We start from the raw sequence: 19,362 nt of genomic DNA, 5'->3' as shown, positions 1-19,362 counted from the left end.
TACCATATTTTTACGCAATAAGAACATATACAGTATATATAAATAAATACGCATTTATGTAAATGTACATGAATGTAGAAAATTTTAAACAAAAATACGAATAAAATTTTTTGTAAATATATTAATCTCGCTTTAAAATCTTTATGAAAAATGGATGTCCCGAATTGCAGATTTTAAAAACAAGAAAGCAAAAAACAAAAGAATATAAGAAAAAAAGGAAAAGAAAATTTTTGAAGATAAAAAATTTTTTTTTTTGTAAAGCATTTTTATACAAAGTAAATTAGTAAAATCATACAGTACAGTACAGTACAGTGTAGTACAGTACAGTACAATATAATATAATATGCAAAAAACCCTCCACTAGTAGGTTCCTTTGAGGAAAACGTCCATTAATCGCTCAAGGTCAAGGAAAAATAAAAAAAATATACCCCATATAAATAAAAGAATAACGGCGAAAAAATACCATCTTCCGGAAAGACGTAAAATATGGTAAACGCTGTTGACAAGCAAAAACCCAGTTTCGTGTTTTCACCCTTGTATAGCTGTACATACATACGTGTATATATATATATATATATATGTATGCATGTATACATATGTACTTATGTATGTACATATGTACATATTTGTACGTAGAAGCGTAGATAGGTAGGCATATATATTTGTAGGAGTGTTACGCGGGTGAGCTCGTTAGTATACTTGTTGACTCTAAAGACAGATTGATAAAAAAAAAAAAAAAATTGTGCCAAAATGAAAAGCGTGAAGTTCAGAGATAATTTCGTAAAACTAACTGAAGAAGGACCTAGAAATGCAACTACTACAAATTTTTATGGTAGCTATTTTTTATCAGACAAAGAAAATTTTTTTGATTTGGATGAATTTGAAAAGAGACTAGAAATGAAAATACTCGAGAAAGAAGAAAACATATTAATTATTGAAATAAAAAATTTAAATGTGTCTATTGCTAATGCTTTAAGAAGAATAATGCTGTCAGAAGTACCTACGGTTGCAATTGAAAAAGTTAATATATATCAAAATACAGGTATAATAGCAGATGAAATATTAAGCCATCGATTAGGATTAATACCATTTAAATTTGATGCAGATTTAATAAATTTTAAAGAAGAACATGAGAAATATAATTATTTAAATTGTTTCTGTTTTAAATTGCATGTAAAATATACTAAAAGGATGGGTAATAATGAACCTTTTCAGAGTATTTATTCAAAAGATTTAAAATGGTGTCCACTTAATGAAGAACAAAAAAATAAATTTCAAAAAAATTATCCAAAAGTTGTTGATGATAATATATTAATAACTAAGTTAAGTACTGGTCAAGAAATTGAGCTTTTATGTTTTTTAGAAAAAGGAATTGGCAAAACACATGCTAAATGGTCTCCTGTATGTACAGCTGTATATAAGATGTATCCTACCTTCACATTTGACACAATAGAAAAATTAACTCAAGATGAAAAAAAGGATTTAGTAAATATATGTCCAAAAAACGTTTTTGATATTGAGGATAGTCAAAACTTGGTTGTTAAAACTCCTCTGAGCTGTTCTTCTTGTAGAGTTTGTATTGAAAAATACCCAAAGAAAGTCTCATTTGAAAAAGTAAAAAATCATTTTGTCTTTACCATCGAGTCTACTGGATGCTTTCCTTCTGTTGACATCTTTAGGAAAGCTTTGCTTATTTTGAGGTACAAGGCACTGGGTGTTAAGGAAGTTTTGGAGGAGCAGACAAATGCCTAAGATGCGCGCAAATCATAGTGGGAGAAAAAAAAAAAAAAAAAAAAAAAAAAAAAAGAGGTACCCTTAAAATGTAGGAATTAGTTGAATAGGTGAAAAGTGAACATATATGTAAACGAATGGATGGATAGTAAACATATATGTAAACGAATGGATGGATAGTAAACATATATGTAAACGAATGGATGGATAATAAACATATATCTAAGTGAATGGATGGATAGTAAACATATATGTAAACGAATGGATGGATAGTAAACATATATGTAAACGAATGGATGGATAGTAAACATATATGTAAACGAATGGATGGATAAAAAGATACTCCTGAACATCCAACGCGAAATTCAAACATTCTTTACTTCTCCATGACGCTCCATTGTAATTCCTTTTATTTTTTTTTTTTAATTAAAAATATTTTGCAACTTGATTTTGTACGTGCAATAACGTATACGTAAATATTTGCAAAAATGTTTACATATATATATGTATATATGTGTATAAGTATATATGTGTATAAGTATATATGTGTATAAGTATATATGTGTATAAGTATATATGTGTATAAGTATATATGTGTATATGTATATATGTGTATATGTATATATGTGTATATGTGTACATGTGTTCATATGTTTACATATTTATTTTCATATGTGTATATACGTATATGCGTATATATGTGTATGCATATATATGTGTATTTGTATATTTGTGTGTAAGTATGCGCACCGATTTGTTTAATCTGTTCATTTTATTTTTTTTATAATAATTAATATCTCTTCTTTTCTTTATATTTCTTCCAGTAATTTGGTTGTAACACCTTTTCATTTTTTTTTTTTTTAATAATTAAATTTTTTTTCTTTTTTGTCCCGACCATCTTTCAAACTAGCTTTTAAATATGTATGGCGCTTAAAAACATACAACACGTGTGTCTACGTACGCAAGTGCATATGTATATGCGTATGTGTTATTACAGAAATGGATTTATCTACACACATACACAAGCAACGTACATTCACGTGTACGTGTGAGTAAAGAAGAATTGTATTAACAAGTCTGTTTACATATTGTTATAAAAAATGCACTTATCAATTTTTAATGCTCTCCTTTTCACTTTGCAGAGTCGTTTACCAAAAAAAAAAAAAAAAGATAATAATAAAATAAAGAGAGAAGTTAAGTCAAATGAAGCGACGTAAACAAAATCAAGGATGCCAGGGCAAAGTGAACGAAGCCAAGTACATCGAGGTAAAAATGAGCAAAGAACAGTATGACAAGGCTAAATAAATCAAAAGAAAATGAAGTGAAAAAAAAAAAAAAAAAAAAAAAAAAAAAAAACTCGCTAATTAAAGAAAAATTAATAAATCCTGTTTGCAGTGAACGCATTCTCCTTTAACCATCGTTTGCAACGACGTTTTGAGAGATAAGTCTATGGTTCATTGCTACGTTAGTTCGCTGCTCTTACAAGGGGAGAAGATAGGAAGGTACGTCATTCACCACAATTACCACCATCACAATGTCCATCTCCAAATCCAATATCATGTCCATAGACAGCACAACCAATTCTGTTCTCTGTACTGCAAATCGCTTCCACTCCTGCTGCTTCCCCTTCTCAATCGTTGTAGTTAAAGTTCATGCCCTTCTTTTTCTTCCTAATCTGCTGCTTATACTTGGCGCTCGAGATTTTGTTGAGTCGATCCTTTTCTCGCTGCTCGGCAAGAAATTCCTCCTGGTATTCTTTTATCCATAATTGTTTTTTTAACAAGCCTTTTTTTTCTTCTTCTCCCAAATTATTCCATCTTTGAGCTGAAATGTTCATACACACTCTAGTAATATACATTTTATCGCTTTCATCATATTCTTCTTTTAAAATGGTATATTTTATTATCCATTTAATATTCCATAATATATAGCATAAAATATTTTTAGGTATACACAAAATTTTAACAATAAATAAATTACTTAGAATAAATTTTCCTTTTCTTTGATTATTTATTAAACCCATTTCTTGTGCTACTTCTTCTTCTATTTGTTCTTCGACTTTTCTTTTTGTATTTAAGTCATATGTACGAAACTGTGGATGTTTTGTTCCTATTTTATTTAATACTTCTTTTTTAAATGCTTTATTTTTTGACAGCTTTTGGATTATCCTTTTCATTTCATATTTATTATTCATATATTGAAAACCACAGATAAGTAGAGCAATAATGAATAAAGCTAGTATTACTTTAAATAATTTAAAAATATAGTAAGAAATAAAATATATTATATTAAACACACTATTAGGGTACTTCAAATAATAGTCATAATATCTCCTTGTACGTTTATTTATTAAAACCGTGTATGCCTTAACTATCTTTTTCTTCCTTTCCGAATTGTAGTTATTCTTCATACTCTCTAGTAGTCTATAGTACGATGATCTAATTTCACTAAAACTTGAAGTTTCTGGAATGCCTGTAATAGTTAGAGTGAGGAGGGAATAGAAATTGGAAATGACAAAATGGTGGGTAACAAACAAAATAATGCGAAATTAAATGGATAAATGAAGGGTATGATAAAATTGGTAAGCAGATAAATAAGTATGTAAACACGCAAGTGAATACCCAAATGAATACATATATTAATATGCAATTCTGTTTTGCAGAGCACTAATAACGAAAATGATTTTTCTCTTCAAGCGCGTGATATTCCTTCACGCGTAATATCCATACGTACGCACATATACATATGCTTATGCGCACACGTTGACGTCGTAGCGCTGCTCTCCTGTTTACTCCCCTCTTTTTGGGTTTTTCTTTTTTTTCCTCTTCACGTTAAAGCAGTATTTTATGCAAAGAGGAGTTATTCTATAACCATCAGTGTTTCTAATCATACTGCTCTTGTGATATTGAAGCTTTTTTTCTTTTTCTTTCTCTCTTTTCTTGTTTTCTCTTTCTCTCTCTCTCTCGCTTTTCTTGTCTTCTTCTCTTTCTCTCTCTCTTCTTGTCTTTTTTTGTCCCTCTTTCCCCTTCTTTTTGTTCTAACCTAAAATGCTGTAACAGTTCTCATTGTCGCAGTAGAAATGACTTAAGGCATTTTTGAAAAAACAGTTTACATTGTTTATCAGAATAAAGTATAACAGAACAAGGCAAAAAGAAAATATTTTCATTGTTACCCCAAACAAAAAAAAAAAAAAAAAAAAAGAATAGCTATCTTTTTTGTTTTGTATATCTCGAGCACTGAGCGAATAATACCGTATACAATTTCACACAGGCACTCGTTCACAGTAGTGTGCACTGAGAAAGAGTGTGCATTTATACTTATGCATATATATATATAAATATATATATGTATATATATGTGTATGTGTGTATGTGCCTTTTTACGGAAGTACAATTATACATATTTGCGTTTAAGCAATATCTTGCATACATCAGTACTCCGAACAAATTGGGTTTCACCCTCACTTAACACTATAGGGAAAAAATTAACTTAAAAATGGAAAAATGCATAAATTAAAAAATTAAAAAAGAATGCAAAAATGAGTAAATTTAAAAAAGATATAATAAAAAAAATGCAAAAAATTAAATTAAAAATAGAATAATATTTCTTTAAAAAAAAAAAAAAAAAAAAGAAATAAGTAAAAAATGAAGTCATCTGATTATTACTTATACTATTTGTACGTAAAATTAAAAGAATATGCAATTTCACATTTAACCGCTACTCGTACATACATATGTACATATATATATATATATATATATATATACAACTGAGCAGTGTACAGATTGGCAAAACCCAATATTTCCTCTTACATATATGTGTGATATACGACATATGTATACCTGTTCTCTCTGTTTACCCTGGTAGTATATTCTATCATCCTTTACAACTCATTGACAAACGCAAACAAAAGTACTTTAATTGACTAGTACGAATTATACCAATAACTGCTACACACGCACGCATAAACATATATATATGTATACATACATACATATATACATGCATACATATACCTTAAATTTTAAAATAATGGGATTAATAAATAAAAATTGCGCAAATACAGAAATTAAACCCATTAATTCGTTTTCGTGAGTACGTATATGTATATTTATTTATATATTTGTATATATATACAAATTGGTGCTTTAGTGGAAAAATATCTTCCCCTTTAAAGTTAAAAACTGCTGCGCACAACTTTTAAAAAATTAAGGGTAAGTAATAAAACGTACAATAAATTAATATTTAGCAATTGCTCAGGTAACTCCTTGTGATGATTAAGGAATGTCGGTGTGTTTCCAGTATACTGCCACTCTATTAATTATTAATGCGTATAGTTTTTTTATAAATGAATTTATTTAAACGTAGTAAATTTTAAGTAAAAATAGCCCCTTTTAAATAGTGCTACTTGAACGCGGATTTCATATATACATGATGATAATCAAGTGCCTCTATTTAAAAAATTTTTTTTGGAAGAACTTTGTTTTACATAACTAGTGAGGGAAAATAAATGCTTTCTTTTTTTTCTCTTTCCTGTTATTCTATTCCTATTTCCCATAATTAGCCTGGGAACGGCAAAATAGGCGTTAACTTTTTTTTTTTGAATTGAGAATTACACATATTTGAACAATGGTAATGATCTTTTTTCTAAAAATGAAATGCTAAGACAACTGTGTATTGGAAATTATAAATATAAATTTATAACATGACTGTTAATAGAACATTTTAGTGGAGTACCTAAACCTCAATTTTATTACTTTAATATGGTATTAATACGTACACATGAACGAACTTACTATAAACGACTTTTATTTTCTCTTTTCCATTAATTTTGCTGTTTGAAGGATTTCCCATATTACGGGCCAAAGTCGTTCACTGTATTGACTTTAATGTGTTCAAACTATTTTATCATCTAGAATATTGTGTACCATCTTTTAGCTTATGCGGTTATATTGCTTATCCTTACCCCCATTTTCCTTTTATTTTTATGGTACATTTTTACTTTCTACGTTTCGTCTTATTTTATTATTTTATTTTATTTTTTTAGTTAAATTATGTAACGATCATTAAGCTATAATTTCATCAATTTTTAATTTCTAGCTTCAACATAAAAAATTGGAAGAACAAAAATATTGTACACGCCCCCACCCGCTTATATGCTTATTTGAATGCAGTTCAACTCTCTATACAAACATTTAACGGTGGAATTAAACAAAAATAGTTCTTTGAAAGACAAATATTTTAATACACTATTTTATTTTTTTTTAAAAACAATGTAATAGGAAAACAATAAATAATTCTTAAAAAAAGGTGTAAGATAGGAAACACAATATGATACTTAAAAAGTGATAAAGTGAAATTTTTTTTTTTTTTTCTAGCTAATTTACAATTGCAAATAGCTAAATATATGAGCATGTTTTTGTTATAATACTGTATTCATATATTTGTGCTTTTGATAATGACTCTATATTTCTGCTTTCGTGTTTACATTTTTAAATAAAAGAACAAAGAATGGTAAAAGCAAAAAAGAAAAAATACAAAAAAGCCGTTTCGTATTTCAAGTATGGCAAGTGTAACCATACATTTTATTCATTTTTCGTCTGATATATATAAATTCACAGCTCTCTTATTTAACCCCTAGTTCAGTGGGAACAGCTAAAATGTTCCTTTAGGTAAAGCCATACCAAAATAACAATTAAAAGAAGGCAAGAAAAATATGTACAGCAAATAATAATTTAAAAAAAAAGTTTTACCATTTTGTGTATCAATTTCGCTAGTTAAAAAAAAAAAAAAAAAGTGTTTCGACATTTGCGTATATTTGTTCATTTATGTATTAACAATATGTGCATGTACATTTATGTGCACACATTTTACGGACAGGAAAATCTATCAGTTCAGTGTTGAACAGATACAAAATACATCATAATAAAATAAATACGTTTTTTTAAATATGTTTGCCCTTCTCTCTTCACAGATAACTGTGCACAAATTGTTTCTGCCTTAAAAATTGTTCTTTCTCAAAGGAAATTTCGTTTTACACATTCCTACATGCTTAAATATGTCACATTCTAGCATATAAAAAATGACAAATTATGGGAAGTATATTTTACATGTACATGTACATAAAAAGTGGTGCAAATTTTATATTCTGCTCTTACAATTACACTTCATAGAGCAAAAAACATTTCTCTGATTTTTCAATTTACAAAGGTCAAAATAAATTTACATTTGCACATTTGTATTTTCGTGTATTCGCACATCTGCATATTTGTACGTTTGCCTATTTGTAAATTACACTTAGGTCAAATAATTTATACAAATTTTTCCTGTACCTGAAATTTACTATTAACACACACTTGGCAATTTCACAATTGTCACATCTGGGTATAATTCATTTCGTATGAATAATTATATCTTTTCTTACCTTTTCTCTTTTTTTTTTTTTTTTTATTATAATTTTCCCTCTATCATGCGTTAAGTACTAATTACACTTTTGCTCCTTCGTGCTTCTTCTCGGTTCTTTTTGGTTTTGTTCTGTTCTATTTTGTTTTGTTTTTTTTTTTTTTTCATGTTTTTTTCGTTTTTTTTTTTTTTTTTTTTTTTCCTGATATATTTTAAATAAGATTAAATATTAGAAGAAAAAAAAAAAGATATCACTTTTTTCATTTTATTAACAGTAAAATTTATAAGGAAAATTAAAAACAAAACAACTGTTTTAGGTTTATACGTACTTACATACTTGAACATTTCGTAGGTAAATTTTTTTTTTTTTTTCGTCAAAATATTACACTTTGAGAAAATGAGCCATCTGCTACTTTCCTTTTTCTTTTTTCCTTTTTTCGTTTTCCATTTTGTGTGACAATTTTTGGTACAATTTACGTGAAATTAACGAAATCCAAATGGGCTAGGGCGAAATGAAACGACTGGGGTGAATTGAGGACTTACATGAATTTAAACCAAGTGAAGGAATATGTTCAGCAATAATTTATTTTTGGGGTATATATATATATATTTATATCTTTCAAAAACTTAATTTATAATTTTACCCTAGTAATATTTTTAAAGTAATTTTACTTGTTACATTCTCCCATTTTAATTTGCACAACCTTATTTTTTCCTTTTTTTTTTTCTTTTTTCCTTCTTTTTTTTTTTTTTTTTTTTTTTTTTTTTTTTTTTTTTTTTTTTTTTTTTTTTTTTTTTTTTTCCTTTTTTTTTTTTTTTTTTTTCTTTTTTTTTTTTTTTCCTTTTTTTTTCTTTTTTTCCTTTTTTTTTCTTTTTTTCTTTTTTTTTTTTTTTTTTTTTTTTTTTTTTTTTTTTTTTTCTTTTTTTCCTTTTTTTTTCTTTTTTTCTTTTTTTCCTTTTTTTTTATTTTTTTTCCTTTTTTTGTTTTTTTTTATTTTTTCCCCTATTTCAACTGTATTTGTTGATGCGAAATCGCAGAGCAAATACTGGAAAAAAATTAAAATTATAACGAAAAATAAAACTAAAATGAACCAGAGAAAATAAAATTTTTTATATGTGCTTATAATTATCCTATTAAATAATTCTCATAAGACTTACTGCACGCTCCATCATTTGTTACACCTGTTTAGATATATATACTTAAATATTATTAAATGTACATATATATATATATTTTATATATATTTTTTTTTTTTTTTTACTTTACTAAAGTTTAATCTTATTTGGAAAATAACAGAAAAAAAACAAAAAAAAATTGTAGTATCCAGATTTTATGAAATTATGAAAGTTACATAATTTTGTTTCATGTTCCACTTTTTTTTTTAAACCATACATTTTTAATTATTTTACATATCTATATAAGTATATTATACATATGCGAATACGTGTTTTGCTTATGTGTACATATTACATATTTACCTAGAACGACATAATTAAGGTTGCCCCCCCCCCTATGCTTTAAACAAATGTAAGAGCATAGGTTTAACTTTTAAAAAAGTATAATTTTGTTAATTCGTTAATTCGTTAATTTGTTAATTCGTTAATTTGTTAATTCGTTAATTTGTTCATTCGTTAATTTGCTCATTCGTTAATTTGTTCATTCGTTAATTTGTTCATTCGTTAATTTGTTCATTCGTCAATTTGTTCATTCGTTAATTTGTTCATTCGTCAATTTGTTCATTCGTTAATTTGTTCATTCGTCAATTTGTTCATTCGTTAATTTGTTAATGCGTTCATTCGTCGTTTTGTTAATTAGTAAGTTTGTTAATTAGTTGTTAAGTAGTCAGTTGTTAATTCGTCATTTGTTATTTCGTTATTTGTTATTTTGTTATTTCGACATTTGTTATTTTGTTATTTCGACATTTGTTATTTCGGCATTTGTTATTTCGACATTTGTTATTTCGGCATTTGTTATTTCGGCATTTGTTATTTTGTCATTTGTTATTTCGGCATTTTGTTAATTAGTTATTTTGTTATTTATTCATTTCCTTATTCGTTTCGTGTTCGTTTATTTATATTATTTCTTTTCGCACCATTTTTTAACTCTAATTTGTTTTAATTAAAAAGCCGGCATTAAAGGAAAATTCTAAACGTATATTTTCATTCGTGAAAACAGTATTACCTTTAAGAAAATTAGGAATGTGTAATTGGATTTTTTCAAATTTCTTAATGTATTTATATATATATATGTACGCATGTACATAGGTGTACACATTAAAATATATTTGTACGTATTTACAATAACTTCCACAGTTTTATGGATGTAATTAAATTGAAGCATAGTACAATTATTAACGATTTATTTCATTTTATGTATAACTACAGAAATTCTTTGAAAAAATAAAAATATTTAAAATACAGTAACACATAAATTATGTGTAGAGAAGTTGGTAGTATATGTAGAAAGTAAAAAATATAGAGCAACAGAGAGTCTTTTACTTTTTTTTACGTTCAATTAAATTAATTTTGTAAAGTTAATCATATTTACAATAAAAAAAAAAAAAAAAAAAAAAAAGGAATAAACAAAACAGAAATAAGAAGAAATGAGAAGAAATGAGAAGAAATGAGAAGAAATGAGAAGAAATGAGAAGAAATAAGAAGAAATTAAAAGAAATTAAAAGAAATTAAAAGAAATAGGGATGAAACAAAAAAATAAAATACTGAATGACGTTCGAATTAAGCACCTCAACATGTGCATACTCGTATGTACATGCGCAAGTGTGTAGGTTTACAAATAATATATATATATACATATATAATTTATATATACAAGTGTAAACATATATGTATGTATGTATTTACATGCGTATATGTATATTTTTTTTTTTTTTTTTTTGATAATTCATTTATATTTAAATTTTTAACAACATTTATATGTACATATTTATACATATATATTTATGCATACATACATACATGAACGCACATATACGTATGCATACGAGCACATACATACACATGAGTACACGTGTGTGCCCTATGTTTTACACTTCAACATATTTTCATTCAAGCCGTAAAAAGTATAATAAAAAATTATTAAGGGCTAAATACTAAACGTGTATATGTATAAAAAGGCAAAAATTGAAATGTGCTACAGTCTAATTTCACATTTCTTTTATTTTTTTTTTATTGTTTATTATAATTATTTTTGTGCGTTATATTCATCTATCTGACCATTCGCATATGCACATGTACAAAATAAACGCGCCTACTTCAGCAAATAAATAAAAAAAAAAAAAAAAATTATTTTCAGAGCACACACACTACTAATATATTTGTGGTAATTTACGCATCAAACCACACAAGCCTTACTCCGTAAGCCCTTTTTTTTTTTTTTTTTTTTTTTTTTTTTTTTTTTTCTTTAAATATATATATGTACACACAAGCTCATTACGCAATTACACATATACATACAAATACGCGTGCATATACACATATACATACATATATACTTGCGTGTACACATACATACACACATTTGCGTGTGCATACATATACGGCCCCCAGTAACAATTTGAACGGTAGTAATGAGAAGTACAAGCAATTAAGAGGATAGCATAAAAAGAAGACAAGAAAATATTGTGGAAAAAATTGACAAAGCGAATTCTGCAAATAAAGCAAATGCGCTTAAACAAGTTGAAATGTATAACTAATGCACTGTTATAGTAAGAAGTAAAAGAAGTAGTAGTAGTAGTAGTAGTAGTAGTAGTAGTAGTAGTAGTAGTAGTAGTAGTAGTAGTAGTAGTAGTAGTAGTAGTAGTAGTAGTAGTAGTAGTAGTAGTAGTAGTAGTAGTAGTAGTAGTAGTAGTAGTAGTGGTAGTAGTAGTGGTAGTGGTAGTAGTAGTGGTAGTGGTAGTAGTAGTAGTAACAGTTGTTGTACAACAATAGTTGTAGTATCAATATCAGCAGTAGTAAGAGTAGAAGTGAAAAAGCTTAGGACTGCTCCAGGGTAACAAGTAAGATACATCAAATGAGTAAGTCATTTAATGTAATTAATATAAATGAAAAAGAAAGAGAAGAACATATAACACAAATGGCGTTGGATGAGATAGAAAAGAAAATTGTTGATCATACTGATAAGTATGAGTTAACTTCCCATGGAATATTACAAGATAAAAATTTTACTACTAATGAAAATGAAAATGAAAGTAAAATGAATGAGTTTTTCCATTCATGTAATAATAGTAATGAAAAGAAAGATATAACTATGAAAAATGGGAATGAAGAAAATATTTTAAGCAGTAATGATAACACTTCATGTAGTCACAATGCTGTAGATTGTACATGTGATAGTGAAGGCTTTCTTAAAAATAAGGAAGAGTCTTTAATAGAACCATATTGTGAAAGTAGTAAGGATGTAAATGATGAGTACAATGCTATAATTGAACGTGCCTATTACGTCAATTGTGATAACAATGACAAGAATAATACCAGCCCAACTGGTTCGAATTGTGTAGATGATACAAAGGATAGAAGTGGCTGCCCGCAGAGTGTTGGCATAAATAACAGAAATGGGAGCGAATATGGAAGCGAATTTGGAAGCGAATTTGGAAGCGAACGCGGCAGGGATGTTTCAACGAATTATGAAAAAAAAAGCAATTTATTAAAGTTAGAACACCAAGACAGATTTGATATGTTTAAAACAGATGCAGTTAATTTGCAGCACAGTATTTCAGTAAGTGTCAATCCTATTGATGTAAACAATTACACACTTTTTAAGAATGCAAGAGTGGAAGAAATAAATCAGGAGAGAGTACATGAATTTGCTAATATAGAAGTGTCTACTAAAAGTGAAGATTATCAGAATAGGAGCAATAATGATAATAATACTGTACCTGTTTTAAAAAATAAACAAAATGAAAATATGGTGTATGATACATGTGGAAAACAAAACGCAAATATCCTGTACGGTACATATGAATTACCAAATGATGACATACATAACACATGCAAAAATGATTACACAGAGGATGATACAATATATAAAGAACAGGGTCCTCCTTGTGTTAATAATAAACACAGGGAAACTTCTGTAGAAGTAGAAGTAGAACCGAGTTTGAGTATAAATATTGGTGAAGCAGTAATAGGAACTAGGGAGGAATGCTGTACTTTTTTTCCAGATGACTCTGATGATAAGTTTACCACACCGAATGATATAATACCACCACCTATTGATGAAGAAGGAGGAATATATTGCTTAAACTTAAATAGTAGTAGTGAAGATAGTAATAATTACAGTAAAAATAATAGTATCATTCATAGTACTTGTGGTAGTACAAATAAAGATATAATGCTAACAAAGAGTGTTGTCCCTTCAAGTACACCTAAGAAGAGGGAAAATACTCAGGAAAAAATGAATTTCTTAGATAGGAAAAAAAAGTGCATTTCTGTTCATAATGGAAATAATAATAATAATAGTAGTAGTAATAATAATAGCAATAGTAGTAATAATAATAGCAATAGTAGTAATAATAATAGCAATAGTAGTAATAATAATAGCAATGGTAGTAATAATAATAGCAATAGTAGTAATAATAATAGCAATAGTAGTGATAATATTAATAATAGTAGTGATAATAATAATAGCAATAGTAGTAATTATAATAATAATAGTAGTGGTAATGGTAATAGTAATAAGAGTAATAGTACTAGTATCAGTAGCAGTAGTAATAATAATATCATTTTAAATAATAGTTATGAACTAAAGAATAATAAGATCCTACCTGATAACAAAAATGTAGCCATACAGAGTCATGTGAGCATATTGGCAAGAAATAATAAAAAAAATACAAATGATATCCATTCATATAATGTATTATGCACAAATGCACATGTGCACAATTCAGAAATGAATAATAAAGAAAACACATTAGTAGAAGGGACAAGTAACGACGTATTTGCTACTATTTCTGATTCTGGTGCATGTACCACTTTTAACGATCCAAACGAAGACACAAATGATGGTCAGAATGAGCACTTCCAAGATTCTAGAAATACTATTGTTTTTTTGAAAAAAGAAAACATGAATCTAGAAAAGGATCAAGGACCTAAAATTATTTTTGAAAATGCGATTGACGAATGTACTACGTTAATTTTACATAACAACCACGAATATTCTGATACGGAAAATAATGAAAAAAAAAATTTTAAAAATGAAAAAAAAGTTTATGAAAACGGAGATATTTTTTATAAAAGTAATTGTTCCACTAATTTTGAAACGCTTGTGTATAACTTGAATTATAGTGACATACTGAATAAGAAGCAGGTGAATAGCTCTCAGAAAGATTTAAACTCTTACACTCACAGTAACATAAACGTGGGTGAAACGTTCTCAAGTAGTGTTAGAAGCAGTAGTAATAATATCGCTAACACGACCACTACTTCTAACACGGCCACCACTTCTAACACGGCCACCACTTCTAACACGGCCACCACTTCTAACACGGCCACTACTTCTAACACGGCCACTACTTCTAACACGGCCACTACTTCTAACACGGCCAATACTTCTAACACGGCCAATACTTCTAACACGGCCACTATTTCTAACACAGCCAATACTTCTAACACAGCCAATACTTCTAACACAGCCAATACTTCTAACACTGCTCACACTGCCAATACGACCAATATGTTTAGAAGCCCGCAGAAAATTTTTAACGAACTCGCACACATCAACGATAACGAAGAAATGTTTAGTCTGAATGCACGTTATAAAGGCACAGAGGAGAAGAACAATCTCATCTCACTATGCTTAAATGAATCTTTTGAAAATGATCCAAACTTTGTTAATGAACAAAGCAACCCGAAAAATGTGCAGGGGGAGAGTGATCTGGATAATAACAATTTGCCCAACTGTGTAAATCCGTCCAACTGCGTAGTTACTGCCGGCCACGCCATTAACCCGCAGTGTGACAATAAGGATCAATGTGATTATTACATGAACGATAACAGCCTTATGAACAACGGGCATGAAGTGTATATAAGCAAAGGAGTCCTAAGAAAGGAAGTAAGCGATGAGATAGTAATTGGAGATACCACAAATGGAGATACCATAAATGGGGATACCATAATTGCCGACACTGTAATGGCTGACCCACATAGCGTTAGTTGTTCTGATTTGATGAATAGAGATTTTATGGAAAGAAAACAGAGTGAAGAAACGGTAATGCATGATATGACAGAAGAGAAGTTAATGAATAATATGAGTAAATTGAGTAAAGAAATAATTATGAAGAATTTAAGTGAAGATACAATTATCAGTGGCATATACAAAGAGAATGTTGATATGTTGAATAAGGATATGTTAATAAATAAAATAGATGAAGAGAATATTATTCGTGTTATGGATGATGGTAGTAAAGAAATAACATTCGACGATAGGGAAAATCAACACATGATGTGTTGTCATAATTTGTCTAGCGGTACGAATGATAACAATTTGGCTAGCAGTCTAAACGATGATAATTTGGATAGCAGTTTAAATGATGACAATTTGGCTAGCAGTATGAATGGTCATAATTTAATAGATGCTAGGATCAAAGGAAACCTAAGGAGTACCGTGAACTCCCAAAATGTAATGAGAAACATGAACAGGCAGAATTTACTTGTAAATGCGGATATGCAACAGATGAGCAGTGGTGAGAACAGTGCGAATAGTGGAAACAGTGCAAACGTCCGACTGAACATGAACGACGAAGGGGTGAACGATATGACTGAACTGAATGATACTTACGGTAGCGAACTGAACAATATAACCGAACTGAAGAACATAGAAGAACTGAATAACATAGAGGAGCTGAATAACATAGAGGAACTGAAGAACATAGAAGAACTGAAGAACATAGAAGAACTGAAGAACATAGAGGAGCTGAATAACATAGAGGAACTGAATAACATAGAGGAACTGAATAACATAGAGGAACTGAATAACATAGAGGAACTGAATAACATAGAGGAACTGAACAATGCGTACACTGATGAGGTGAACAACATAGAGGAACTAAATAACGTAAAGGACATTCCGAATTATAATAGTATATGTTATACAAATGATAAGTACATGCAATGGTTTGATACTATATATACAGTATGTGTAAAGCTAGATGATTTGTGTTGTAAACTAAGTAACGATTTCCCTCATGCAATGAATTTGTGGATGAATAATGGACATACAAATACTAATGAGGTAAAGTGCAATTTTCAAAAATATGACGATGTAAGGTTATATTATAATAATAATAATAATGAAAAAAACAAAACAGTAGTCATAAATCCAAGTGGTCCAAAAAATGTATACAATATTCATCCAAGTAATAATAACAAGAAAGGGAGTGAAAACAGTAGCTGTGATAAATATTTTAATTCAAATATTACTAGTCAGAATGAAGAAAAAATAAAAAAATTAAATAACTATGTAATGGATACCATGGAAAGAAACATGTCTTTACATTGTAAAAGTAATTGTAAACATATGAATCATATGAACGCTATGAAAAATCATAGTTTGAACGATAACTATTCTAAAAATATGTTAGATGATGACGATTATTTTAATTGTGATAAATGTATAAAACGACCTAGAAGCAAAAACGAAAAAGGAATAATAATTCTCAATACAACAACGCCTAGTGATTACATCTCTAATGATGACAGTATAATTTATAATCATACAAATTCAACAAATTATTTGCAAGAAGAGGGAAGTATTATGAATTATGAAAAGGACAGTTGTTCCAGGATGCACATAGATGGTAGTAGTAATAGTAGTAGTAGCAGTAGCATGAACAACATAATTTCGAAAGACGCTTTAGATCTCTTGCATATATATGGTAGTAATAAGAATAGCAGCAGTCATCACAACGGCAGTGGTAATTACACTCATAACAACAGTAGTAGTAATGCCAGCAATAAGTTCAAGAATCAACTCTATTTTCATCCAAATCATTATGGCCTTATGTCAACCAGCACTAACAACATATTATCTCTTAACAATAACAGCTCGTCTGTGAACTGTAATTTAGTCCATCCCATAAAAAACGAAGGTATGAACATTCCAATTGGAAGTACCGGAACCGGAAAGACAATCAGCAAGAGTATTGGTAAGAATAGCGGAAGATACAATGGAAAAGGTAATAACAATAATGGTAATCGTGTTAGAAGTAACAACATTGGAAGCAATGACAATAACGACAGCAATAATGGAAGCAATAATGGAAGCAATAATGGAAGCAATAATGGAAGCAATAATGGAAGCAATAATGGAAGCAATAATGGAAGCAATAATGGAAGCAATAATGGAAGCAATAATGGAAGCAATAACGACAGCAATAATGGAAGCAATAATGGAAGCAATAATAGCTTGTTGAACTACACCAATGGACAAGACATGCATGGCAATTTTTCGAATGCAAATCTAGGGACGAAGAAAAAAAAACAAGGCAAAAAAAGCTCAACATACGTTAAGAGCACAGAAAAAAAAATAAACAAAAAAAATAGCACATTAAATAGAAATAATAATAAAATAATAAAAAATGAAAGTGAATTTGAATACCTACTTGAATTGTCTGATAAGGAAGGACCAAATTTAGAAAATCCAGAAGACCTCAAATGTGATGTAGCAGGTGTATATTGGGATAAGAGAAGTTGGATTGCCTCCTGGTATGACAATGGAAAAAGATATTATAAATCATTTTCAGCGAAAACACATGGTTTTTATAAATCTAAATTTTGGGCAATTAAAGTTCGCTTATCAAAAGTAAAGGGACAAACCATCTTTGGAAAAAACACAAGAAAAGCGAAGACGAATATTCCGGCCGATGAAAACAACTTACCCTTTAACACGTCTACAGTGAATGATAATCATAATAATACCAACAACAGCAGTAACAATAGGGGAAATTTTACTGGTAACTTCAACAGTAACTTAAGCGCAAACAATTTTAGCGCCAATTTAAGCGAAAATTTTAGCGGCAATTTAAGCGAAAATTTAAACGGAGAATTAAGCGGCAATTTAAGCGGTAATTTAAGCGGTAATTTAAGCGGTAAGAATAACCTGAGCAGTAACAACAACGTTAACTGTAACAACAGTAACATCCCTTTGAGAAATGTGTAGAGGCATATGCAGACGCTTTCTCATTAGTGCATTAATGTATGTATATACCCTCACCTACTTTGAGGCACTTATTGTGCTAATATATGTACGGCCGTTCATATTTGAGGCATATGTTACTCTAATATTTAATACGCACACATGCACATATACTCCACGTTGCGTGTAAATGCAACGAAGTGTTTATGCACACAAATAGACAACACACACGAACAAGTCATCATTCAGCTAGATGTTAAACGGTTTCCCCTGTCACACACAATATTACAGATTTACCAACGTACACACAAATTTACACTCATTAGAAGTTGCACAAACAGAAATCATAAAAAATTATATGCACAAAATGAAAACATCCTGATCAGCTGTATATCAGAGCTGATATATATTGTCCTGTCTCATCAGCATTATTCATGCAATGTTCAAATATAAAAACTAAAAGAAATTAGTTATTTCAATTTATTTTATTTTTAAATGCAAAAACGTTTAATCAGAAAAAAAAAAAAAAAAAAAAAAAAATCACATACAGTTCAGTAATAATTAACGAATAATTAATTTATAATTAACGAATAATTAATTTATAATTAACGAATAATTAATTTATAATTAACCCATAATTAATTTATAATTCATTTGTAACTAACAGTGCATAAAATATTAAGTAAAATTTTAATATTTTATGCACAGTCAGAAATTTTTCACTTTTTTATCCTATGCCATTGTGAATGTTTGTTATATTGTATATATATATAAATAAGTATACATATATATATATATATATATATATATATATATATATACACTTGTTTATTGTTCAATGAATTCCTCTAATTCGTTACGAGCATATACACATATGTATATGCACAAAAATATACATATGCATATATGTTTCCATGCAATATCTCTATATATTTTATCTATTTATATTGTTTTCACGTACATTTTGTTATTTGGCATTTATTATTTTTTTTTTTTTTTTATTCCTTTTCTTTAACTATATAAACACAAAAGCAGAAATAATCATAAAAACTGTTCAAAACATTACTCCGAATTAGTCT

At 28.5% G+C, this 19,362-nt stretch overlaps 3 protein-coding genes across 3 annotated transcripts; 2 read left to right on the top strand and 1 right to left on the bottom strand.

Annotated features, from left to right (window-relative positions):
- Nucleotides 1-750: 750 nt before the first annotated feature.
- RPC40 (DNA-directed RNA polymerases I and III subunit RPAC1, putative) lies at nt 751-1,752 on the top strand (the record flags this gene model as incomplete). The annotated part of the gene is made up of 1 exon (XM_029005234.1): nt 751-1,752. One exon carries the CDS (start codon nt 751-753, stop codon nt 1,750-1,752), a length of 1,002 nt encoding a protein of 333 aa, XP_028861844.1.
- Nucleotides 1,753-3,361: 1,609 nt separating this feature from the next.
- PmUG01_09052300 (DnaJ protein, putative) lies at nt 3,362-4,897 on the bottom strand (the record flags this gene model as incomplete). Its single annotated transcript, XM_029005233.1, has 2 exons — nt 3,362-4,203; nt 4,774-4,897. The coding sequence occupies 2 exons, from the start codon at nt 4,895-4,897 to the stop codon at nt 3,362-3,364; spliced, it is 966 nt and encodes a 321-aa protein (XP_028861843.1).
- A 7,329-nt stretch (nt 4,898-12,226) lies between these two features.
- On the top strand, nt 12,227-18,307 carry AP2-O (transcription factor with AP2 domain(s), putative; the record flags this gene model as incomplete). Its single annotated transcript, XM_029005231.1, has 1 exon — nt 12,227-18,307. The coding sequence occupies one exon, from the start codon at nt 12,227-12,229 to the stop codon at nt 18,305-18,307; it is 6,081 nt and encodes a 2,026-aa protein (XP_028861842.1).
- Nucleotides 18,308-19,362: the final 1,055 nt, after the last annotated feature.

The sequence above is a fragment of the Plasmodium malariae genome (genome assembly GCF_900090045.1).
Source record: "Plasmodium malariae genome assembly, chromosome: 9".
Lineage (NCBI taxonomy): Eukaryota > Apicomplexa > Aconoidasida > Haemosporida > Plasmodiidae > Plasmodium > Plasmodium malariae.
The sequence above is the reverse complement of the archived record's forward strand: the minus strand, read 5'-3'. Positions and strand labels throughout refer to the sequence as shown.